Genomic DNA, 10,646 nt, shown 5'->3' with positions numbered 1-10,646 from the left:
TTGCCGTCCCCCCCGACACCCGCTGCACCGCAGGGCGGGAAGCGACCGCCCTCACCCCGTGCAGGAGGCTCCTCCCATCCCACCTGGCCCGAGCGGACACCCTTTAATCTGAGATAATCCTGGCCCCGGGGTGCAATCTGGTTTTTTATCCCGGTGTCAAAGCGTGGATGGGGTTGTGTAGAAGTGCGTGGCCTCGGGCTCCCAAGCTCAGAGTAATGGACTCCTGAAAGACTGCTGAGGTTGGGGACTCCCAACTCACAGGGGAGACCGGAGCAGCCCAGACTGCGACTGCAAGGAGAGCCCCCTCCGGCTGTCCGCGATCCCCTCCGCCGGGCGCGGGGCCAGCGCGGGGAGCTGTCTGGACACCGGCGACACCCAGCGGCCGTGCGGGGAGCCGCGGCGGACCGGAGGCCCGGCACCCGGCCGGAGGGGGCGCGTGCAAGCAGGTGGCCGCCCGCGAGCGGACGGAGATGGGGGCGGGGGAGCACCACTCCCCAAGGCAGGGTCACCATCGCCCCCTACCCCGACCTCTTCCAAGTGTAGAGCCCCCCGACTCAGACACTCCCAGGACCTCAGCCTGAGCAGGTCCCTGCAGACCCGGCACGCCTCCCCTACACCCGAAGGAGGGGACGGGGCTCCAGGCCGAGGCCCGCCCCCTGCATGGGCCCGGGCTGACGCCACTGCGGCGTCGCCAAGGGATCGCCAAGGGAACGAACCTCTCCTAGTGTCGTCCACTCCTCCCACCCCGAGGCCACCGCCCGGCGGTGGGAGATGAAGAGGGCTCGTAGTTGGGGCGACCACCCGGATGCCCCCCGGAGGTGCCGAGCAGAACTCCCGAGCCCCAGAAGGCCGGGACTCGGAGGGAACCCCTGGGCTCGGGAACACGTGCGCCGGGCCCTTTAAGGCGGGCCTGGTTGCCAGGGCCGCCACCGGGGTTGCTAAGGACGTGACGTCACTGGGCGGCCCTGCGCGGGCGGGCGGAAGCGGAAGGGGCGGGCCTCTGCGCCCGAGTGTCCAGCGCCGCCGCCGCCGCCGCCGCCGCCGGAGCCGGAGCGGGCTGGGCCGCCGAGGCAAGATGGTGGACTACAGCGTGTGGGACCACATCGAGGTGTCCGATGATGAGGACGAGACGCACCCCAACATCGACACGGCCAGCCTCTTCCGCTGGCGGCACCAGGTAGAGCGCGCGCGCCATCGCCTGCCCCCGTCCCGGGGTCCTGCTCGGTCCTGACCCCTGGGACTGCCCGGCTGCCCCGCTGGTGACCTGGGCTTCCTGGCGCGGTCCGGCCTCTCGATTCTCCTCCGGGACCCCAGGGCCACCGGGACCCCGAGTCCTGCCCGCCGTCTCCGGCCCCTCCGCTTTCTGCGTGGGACTTCCTACTGACCTGCCAGGAAGGCTTCCTCCTGGCTCAGACTCCCAAGCAGCGCCTTGGGAGGGGTCCCCTTAATCCTGCCCGGGGCCTTTCATTTTACCTAGAACTTAGCCTCGATCGGACCCCCGGATTTTGCTAGATGGTCCCTGATCCTGTTCACGGACCCACTTTTGATTTGGGATGGACCCTCCATACCGCCATTCCCCTCCTGGGTCTGTTTGCCGGGGTCTCGATCGGGGATTCCGGTTGTGTGAGCTGCTGAGGAGTAAACCCAGAGCATTCTGCTTCCGAGCCACAGCCCCAGACCTATTTTAATTTTTCTCTGTGAACAGGGTCTCGCTAAGTTCCTGATAGCCTCAGTTAAGTTGCTGAGGCTGTCCTCGAACCTGCGATCCTCCCGTCTCTGGCTCCCAAGTACTGAGATTAGAGGCGTACGTCCCCACGCCGGGCGTTGATCAAGGATTTCCTTCCAGAGACAGAGAAACCCCGCTCCTTTTCAAAACTGAACTAGGAACTCTGTCCAGTCCTGCAATTCAGGATTCCCTTTCTAGAGAATAGACCCGTGTCCCACGGGGTCATCAGGCCCACCCAGGATTGGAGTGTCGCAGCCCGGTTCCCCTCCACATTCGGTCGCCAGCTCCACCCTCATGAGCATCCCGTTCAGCCATTCTCCTTTGGCCTCAGCCCCTGTGGACCGGGTTCCCATTACACCAGGAAGCCCCGCCCACTCGGCTTCCGGCCGGCCGGCCGGGCCCCTGCCTCTTTGTGGTCTTGAAGATCCCACCGGTGCCCACCCCAGGACTGGCTTCCTGTGTTAGCCTGCCAGATTGGAAGCCCACGCAGCCAAGCCCAGAACCCCGCACCTGCCTGTCCCGCGTCTGTGCTGTACCTGGTCTGCTGCGTTCCGGCGCCTGGATTGTCCCTGCTGTCACCCAGGGCCCCTTGGGCTGCTTCTGCATGCACTGCCTTTTGTGTCTGCCCACAAGAGGCCCTTAGCTCCCAAGCTTGGGCGACCCCTGCCCTGCCAGGCTCTTGCTGCCCAGCAGTGCAAAGGGTGGGGAGAGTGGTTCTAAGGCCAGGCAGCCTCCCCTGGTTCTCCCAAATTAGGGCACCGCGCCTGTTGTACTTGCGAAATGAGGGTGTCCCCCCTCCCAGAAGTTTCCCCTTAGGGAACCCTCACTTGACTCTCAGGGCAACCCCAGGTCCTTTACCAGAGTCTCCTAGGAGGCCCTGGAGTGGACCCGCGGCCCACCTCCAAACTTCTTCCTGAGAGCTGCGGCTTCCTGGATAGCGTACCTGCCTGGCAGGCCACCCGAGTGTGGGGAGAAAGTTCTAGCACGTCTGTTTCTTGCCATGTGTAACATTTTATTATGAAATATTTAAGACCTCCGCAAAGCTCTGAAGACTATTCTCGGGAACACCTATTTCTGTCGCATAAAGAGGTTAATTTTACTACTGCGGAGAGAACAGTTTGGGCCTGCCGGGTGGGAGGCCTCCTCTCGCCTGGCACACAGCCATTGGCTGGCGGAGAGGAAGGGAGGCAGGGGCTGAGCCTCTCCAGCGCGGGCTCCAGCACGGGCACGGGTTCCAATCCCGGCCCTGCCCCGTCCCGCTTTAGGCTCTGATGCAGGAAGACCCGTCACTTCTCAGAACCCCTTTGAAACCCGCACAGTATGGCCCTGCTGTTCCCATAAGACCCTTTTAAGAGTGAAACAAAACTAGCTCAGAAAGGAACTTGGGCTGTACTCCCCACATCCGGGAGGCCGAGACAGGAGGATCACAGTTCGCGGCCAGCCCCAGCTACTTAGTGAGGCCCTTTGCAACTCAGTGAGACCCTGTTTTGAGAGAAAAAGTAAAAAATAGGGCTGGGGGTGTAGCCTAGAGGTAAAATGCCACCGGGTTCAATCCCCAGTACCACAAAAAATAGGAAGAGAGGCTGGGTGTTGCCACACCCAGGACATGCCTGGGATCCCAGTACTTGGGAGGCCGAGATGGGAAGATAGCAAGTTCCAGACCAGTCTCACCAATTTAGCAAGACTCTGTTTCAGAATAAACAATCCAGGCGTGGTGGCTCAGGCTTGTAATCCCAGGATTTGGGAGGCTGAGATGAGAGGAGGCTTCTGAGACGGCCTCAGCTACTTAGTGAGGCCTCCTGTAACTTAGTGAGACTTTGTTTCAAAATAAAAAGTAAACCGGGTGTGCAAATTTGTAATCCTGACAGTTGGGAGGTTGAGACAAGAGGACTGTAGTTGGAGGCCAGCCTCAGCTATTTAGTGAGCCCCTTTGCAACTCAGTGAGACCCTGTTTCAAATAAAGAATGGAAAATAGGGCTGGGGGTGGAGCTCGGAAGTAGAATGCCCCTGGGTTCTGTCGCCAGTACTGCAAAAAAAAAAAAATTTTTTTTAATAAGAAAAAATAAAAAATAGGACTGGGGGTACAGCTCAGAGGTAGGATGTCCCTGGGTTCCGTCCCCAGTTCCACAATAAATAAAATAAATAAATAAAGCCGGGCGTAGTGGCGCACGCTTGTAATCCCAGCATTCGGGAGGCTGCCTCAGCTACTTAGTGAGGCCCTCTGCAACTTAGTGAGACCCTGTTACAAAATAAAGAATAAAAAATAGGGCAGGAGGTGTAACTTGGAGGTAGAATGCCGCTGGGTTCCATCCCCAAACCCGCACAAAAATAAATAAATAGATAAGTAGATAACAAATTAGGGCTGGCAGTGTAGCTCAGAGGTCATTGCCTCTGGCTTCAATCCTTGGTACCAAATAAAATAAATAAATAAAAAAGAGGGTAGCACAGGAGGTGGTAGTTCCCAGAACAGACCTGACCACCTGGCGTCAAATTTTGACTTATTGAAGCCAGCCTCAGCAACTTGTTAGTGAGGTTCTCAGCAACTTAGTGATACTTTGTTTCCAAATAAAATATAAAATTGGTCTGGGAGAATAGCCCAGAGGTAGAAAAGCCCCTGGGTTCTACCCCCAGTACCCCCCCCCAAAAAAAAAATCTGACTTATTTTTACTTAAAACAGGGCCTCACTAAATTGCTAAGGCTAGCCTCGAACCTGAAATTCTCCTGTCTCCGACTCCCAACTCTCAAGTACCAGGGTTACAGGTGTGTGCCAGTGTCTGGCTGCTTGTGTTTGGGGGCGAGGCGGGCGGGGGGGGCAGTATTGAAGATTGAACCTGGGGCATTCTGCCTCTGAGATAGACGCCCAGCCTTTCTTTTTCTTTTTCTTTTTCTTTTCTTTTTTTGTGGGGCTTGGGATTGCACCCGAGGCATTCTTCGTTCAAGAAGCTACACTCCCAGCCCATTTTATTTTTCATTTGAAAACAGGGCCTCACCAAGTTGCTAAGGCTGGCTTTGAACTGGTGCTCCTCCTGCCTCAGCCTCCCCGGTGCTGGGACGACAGGTGCCACCGCCACCGCTGGCTGTCGTATTTCTTTAACGTCTCTAGTGCTCTGAGCTCAGTAGCTCCTGCCGTCATCATTTAGGTAATTCTTGCTGGTGGTTATAAAAACAAACCCAAGCCCGGCCCGGTGGGCACGCTTGCCATCCCAGCATTCGGGAGGCTGAGACGGGAGGTTCGCAGTTCGCGGCCAGCCTCAGCTGCTTAAGTGAGGCCCTTTGCAACCCACTGAGACCCTGTTTCAAAATAAAAAATAAAAAAGTAGGGCTGGAGGTGTAGCTTGGAGGTAGAATGCCCCTGGGTTCCATCCCCAGTATTGCAAAAAAAAAAATGTGTGTGTGTAATAAACAAAATGAGCCCAAAGGTTTGGGAAGGCTGGGGTGTCTCTTCCAGCCGCAGCCCCCCACCCCCTTGCCCAGAGACAGCCGCCTTTAGTGGCTTCTTCTGGTTCCCTCAGTGAGCTGTCTGACCTACAGACTCAGCCTCAGTTTCCCTGTCTGTAAGGCAGGAGGGCAGCGACCTCTGTGGCTCCTCCTGACCCTGTGCCCCCCACAGCCTGCTGCAGCCCCTCCCACATGGGAGGCAAGCCCAGGCAGCGGGCCACCGTTCCACCGGCTTGGGCGGCCATTTTTAGCTTTGGCCTCCCTGGCAGGCACTCAGAGGGTGCTGGGGAGAGCCGTGGCAGCTTAGCAGAAGCCAGTGGGGTGGCAAGCTCCTGCAGCCTCATGGTGGCAGCCCCAGGAGAGGACAGAGCCGGGCTGGTTTTGGTTACTTCTGCACAGAACGGGAGCCTTTTCTGGGCAAAGTGAGCCTTGGGGTTGGCCGAGGCAGAGGCAGTCCCACCCCTGTTGGGCATTAGAATAGGCGCCAGGTGCCGGGCACAGTGGCACGCGCCTTCATCCTAGTACTTAGGAGTGTGAGACGGGAGGATCGCAGGTTCAAGGCTAGCAGTGCGTGGTGACTTAGCAAGACCCTGTTTCAAAATAAAGAGTAAACCGATCCGGGCGTGGGGCGCGCTTGTAATCCAGCACTGGGGAGGCTGAGACCGGAGGACCGCGGTTCCAGGCCAGCCGCAGCTACTTAGTGAGGCCCTCCGCAACTCAGTGAGACTGTTTCAAAGTAAAGAACAAAAACTAGGGCTGGGGGTGTAGCTTGGAGGTAGAACGCTCCTGAATTCACTCTCCAGCATGGCACTTGCGCGCACACACACACACACACACACACACACACACACACACTCACAGTGGTCTTCAAGTGTCCCGCGCACCATGGCGCGGCGCTCGGCCTCAGAAGGGACAGCAGAGTGCAGTGGTGACTAATGAGTGACCAGAGACGGCATGTGCGGTCACTCACCGCCCTCACGCCGACCCCCGGCTCCACGCCACAGAACAAACCACAGCCGAGGCCTGGCGACCGCCGAGGCGCCAGCTGGACGCCACCATGTCTCGGCAGCCGCCCGTGGTCAGCCAGCAGTCCAGTTACACACCGGGCTCCGTGTCCCAGCTAAGCCTGAACAGCCCCCAGGGAAAGGCTGCCCTGGACTGTGCTGCGGGCGCCGGCGCAGCCCTGGACCTCACTGCCGCCGCCGCTGCTACTACTGCTGTCACCACTGCCACGATTGCCCTGAGCTCCACCCCACGGCCTCCCGCGCCTGCCTGCGTCGCTGCAGAGCCCAGTGCAGGCCCGCCACACCTTTGACCTTTGTTTTGTTTTGTTTTGTTTTGTTTTTCCCCAGTAGTGGGGATGGAACCCAGGGGCATTCTACCTCTGAGCGACACCTCCAGCCTGATTTTATTCTTTTTCATTTATTTATTTATTTTTTCAGTACTGACTGAAGATGGAGCCCAGGGACATTCTACCTCTGAGCTACACCCCCAGCCAGCCCTATTTTTAACTTTTTTTTTTTTTTTTGGTAGTACTGGGGATGGAACCCAGGGGCCTTCTACCTCTGGGCTACACTCCCAGACCTATTTTATATTTTATTTGGAAACAGGGTCTCTTGAGCCAGCTGAGGCTGGCTTCGAACCTGCGTGATCCTCCTGTTTCAGCCTCCCAAGAGCGGAGATTACAAGTGTGCGCCACCGCACCCGGCTTTAACTCTTTATTTTAAACAGGGTCTCACTGGGGGCACTAGGCAGGGAGGCAGGCAGGCCGGCTGGGCAAGGTGGCGCCCGCCTGAGACCCCAGGACTTGGGAGGCTGGGACAGGAGGGTTGCGGGTTTCAGGCCAGCATTAGCAATGTAGCCAGACTCTTGCCAACATGAAAATTTAAGAAAAGAAAAAGGACTGGGGGTGTACCTTGGAGGTAGACTGGCCCTGGGTTCCATCCCTACTACCGAAAAGAGATTAAAAAAAAAAAAACCAGACACTGGGAACTGGGTGGGTGAACAAACACCCCGGCACCCCTGGCTGGAGGGAGGAGGCGGGCCCTGGGCGCTGCTGGTTGGAGTGGGAGCCGCACAGGTTCGGAGTGGGGCCCCGGCTATGCACCGACGCCCGTGCCGGCCCAGGCCGCAGCCCGGCGGCTCACTGGCCACCCTGCCCGCAGGCCCGCGTGGAGCGCATGGAACAGTTCCAGAAGGAGAAGGAGGAGCTGGACCGCGGCTGCCGGGAGTGCAAGCGCAAGGTGGCCGAGTGCCAGCGGAGGCTGAGGGAGCTGGACGTGGCCGAGGGCGGCCAGGCGGAGCGCGAGCGGCTGCAGGCCGAGGCGCAGCAGCTGCGCAGGGAGGAGCGCGGCTGGGAGCAGAAGCTGGAGGAGCTGCGCAAGAAGGAGAAGGGCATGCCGTGGAACGTGGACACACTCAGCAAGGACGGCTTCAGCAAGGTGCGCGCGGGGCTGGGCGCGGGCAGGGGCCCGGAGGCCGAGACAGGGGGGTGCCAGCCTCCGCAGCTTAGTGAGGCCCTGCTTCTAAATAAGTAAATGAGCTGGGGGGGGTAGCTCAGAGGTACAAAGTCCCTGGGCTCCATGACTAGTATCCCCCACCCCCCAAAAAAAATCAGCCGGGCGTGGTGGCGCACGCTTGTCATCCCAGCCTTCGGGAGGCTGAGACAGGAGAATCGCGGTTCGCGGCCAGCCCGGGCTACATAGTGAGGCTCTCCGCAACTCAGTGAGACCTGGTTCAAAATAAAGAATGAAGCCGGGCGTGGTGGCACACGCTTGTCATCCCAGCATTCGGGAGGCTGAGACCGGAGGATCGCGGTTCACGGACAGCCTCAGCTACTTAGTGAGGCCCTCCGCAACTCAGTGAGACCCGGTTTCAAAATAAAGAATAAAAAAAAAATAGGGCAGGGGGTGTAGCTCGGAGGTTGAATGCCCCTGGCTTCCATCCCCAGACCCACAAAAAAGTAAAGAAAGAAAGAAAGAAAGAAAGAAAGAAAGAACGAACGAACAATAGGGCGGTGGGGGGGGTGCAGCTCAGAGGTAGAAAGCTCCTGGGTCCCATCCCCAGCACCGGAAAAAAAAAAAAAATCAGGCACTGGGGGATGGGGAGGACGATTCGGGGGACTGGGTGTGTGAAGCCCACCGGTCCCCTCTGATCTGCCCGAAGGCCCTCGCCCTCGCTCCGGCCACCTCGATGCAGCGTCCGGCGTGGAGGGGATGGGCGCGGCGGCCCCGGCCCCCACGGCCCCCGCGCCCCGCCGCCGCGCCCGCGCCCACTTGCCCTGTCGCCCTGTCACAGAGCATGGTCAACACCAAGCCCGAGAAGGCCGAGGAGGACTCGGAGGAGGTGCGGGAGCAGAAGCACAAGACGTTCGTGGAGAAGTACGAGAAGCAGGTCAAGCACTTCGGTGAGCCGGCGGCAGGTGGCGGGCGGGTCCGGGGCTGCTGGGCCATCTCAGCCACCTCACCACCTCGCCACCTCGCCACCTTCCTGCAGGCATGCTCCGCCGCTGGGACGACAGCCAGAAGTACCTGTCCGACAACGTGCACCTGGTGTGCGAGGAGACGGCCAACTACCTGGTCATCTGGTGCATCGACCTGGAGGTGGAGGAGGTGAGCTGTGCGGGGTCGGGGGTCCGGGCGGGGGGCCCGGCCCGCCTCGCACTCACCTGCCGCCGCCCCGCAGAAATGTGCGCTCATGGAGCAGGTGGCCCACCAGACCATCGTCATGCAGTTCATCCTGGAGCTCGCCAAGAGCCTCAAGGTGGACCCCCGGGCCTGCTTCCGCCAGTTCTTCACCAAGATTAAGGTAGGGCCAGGGGCCAGGGTGGCCCGCATCACCAGGCCCGGTGGTAGCGCGCTTGCAATCCCAGTACCTGGGAGGGTCGCGGTTCGCGGACAGCCTCAGCTACTTAGGCCCTCCGCCTAAGTAGCTTCGTGAGACCCTGTTTCAAAATAAAGAATAAAAAATAATGCCGGGTGTGGTGGCGCACGCTTGTAATCCCCGCGCTTGGGAGGCTGAGATAGGAGGATCGCACGGGTTCGAAGCCAGCCTCAGCTACTTAGTGAGGCTCTCAGCAACTTAGTGAGACCCTGTTTCCAAATAAAATATAAAAAAGATCTGGGAGGATAGCCCGGAGGTAGAAAGCCTCTGGGTTCCACCCCCAGTGCCACCAAAAAAAAAAAAAAAATGGCGCTGGGGGTGTAGGGATCTAGCTCAGAGGTAGAATGCCCTGGCTTCCATTGTCAGCGCCGCAAAAAAGAAATAAAAAGGAAAAGAAAAATAGGACTGGGGTGTAGCTCGGAGGCAGAATGCCCCTGGGTTCCATCCCAGTACCGCCAAACTGAAATAAATAAAATAAATGAAAAAGGTCCCCATGCGGGGCGGTAGCCGGGAGGAGCGGCCGGACCGGGCCGGGCGGGAGGGGACGGGGGCCGAGGCCGGCCGCGAGTGACCCGCCCGCGCAGACGGCGGACCGCCAGTACATGGAGGGCTTCAACGACGAGCTGGACGCCTTCAAGGAGCGCGTGCGCGGCCGCGCCAAGCTGCGCATCGAGAAGGCCATGAAGGAGTACGAGGCGGAGGAGCGCAGGAAGCGGCTGGGGCCCGGCGGCCTGGACCCCGTGGAGGTCTACGAGTCCCTCCCCGAGGTGGGCGCCGTGGGGCGGGCTGGGGGCGCGGGGACGCGCTGGCCGCCCTGCCCGCGCTGACCGGCCCTCCGTGCGCAGGAGCTGCAGAAGTGCTTCGACGTGAAGGACGTGCAGATGCTGCAGGACGCCATCAGCAAGATGGACCCCACCGTGAGTGGTGCGGGGAGGGAGGGCGGCGGGCGGCGGGCAGGGGCGGCCGGCCTCACCTGCGCCCTCTCCGCAGGACGCCAAGTACCACATGCAGCGCTGCGTCGACTCCGGCCTCTGGGTCCCCAACTCCAAGTCCGGCGAGGTCAAGGAGGGGGAAGAGGCGGGCCCCGGGGACCCACTGCTGGACGCCGGCCCCAAGGCGGGCGACGGGGAGGACGGCAGCGCGTGAGGGCTGCCCGCCGGCCTCCGCCTCGACAGAACGCGGAAAACAGACACGTCTCCCCAGCCCGGCGTCCTCTGCACCCCCTGCCCGCTCCCCAGCGCTCATCCCAGTCTCTGCTTTGAGTCTAGGGGCTTCACTGCCTGCAGCCCCCGTCAGCATTATGCCAAAGGCCGGGGGCCCAGGGGCAGGGCCGGGCCTGTCGTCCAGGTGGGGTAGGGTCCCCGCCCAGGCCGGTCACTGTGGGTCTGTCTGTCCAGTCCTCTGTGTGGTAAACAGCAGTGACCTAACAATAAAGGGTTTCAGATGCTCGCGGGCACGTTCTCTGGGGGGACCGCACGGCCGACTCCCCAGGCTGGGCCTCCCGCCATCTCTGGCCCGCTGGGCCCTTTGGTCTGAGGTTCCCGGAACCGCCTTCAGGTGTCTCTGCATCACAAGTCCTCGAGCCGGAGGTGCTGGCACC

The 10,646-nt window shown here is 60.3% G+C and overlaps 1 protein-coding gene across 1 annotated transcript; it reads left to right on the top strand.

Moving 5' to 3' along the window:
* Positions 1-1,075: 1,075 nt before the first annotated feature.
* Positions 1,076-10,192, top strand: CDC37 (cell division cycle 37, HSP90 cochaperone; the record flags this gene model as incomplete). Its single annotated transcript, XM_080715108.1, has 8 exons — positions 1,076-1,177; positions 7,330-7,605; positions 8,462-8,570; positions 8,660-8,775; positions 8,849-8,971; positions 9,631-9,813; positions 9,892-9,963; positions 10,037-10,192. 8 exons carry the CDS (start codon positions 1,076-1,078, stop codon positions 10,190-10,192), a joined length of 1,137 nt encoding a protein of 378 aa, XP_080571234.1.
* Between the last annotated feature and the right edge of the window lie 454 nt (positions 10,193-10,646).

This window comes from Muscardinus avellanarius (assembly GCF_963383645.1).
Source record: "Muscardinus avellanarius genome assembly, chromosome: 18".
Lineage (NCBI taxonomy): Eukaryota > Metazoa > Chordata > Mammalia > Rodentia > Gliridae > Muscardinus > Muscardinus avellanarius.
Note: the sequence above shows the minus strand (reverse complement) of the source record. Positions and strands in the feature narration are given on the sequence as shown.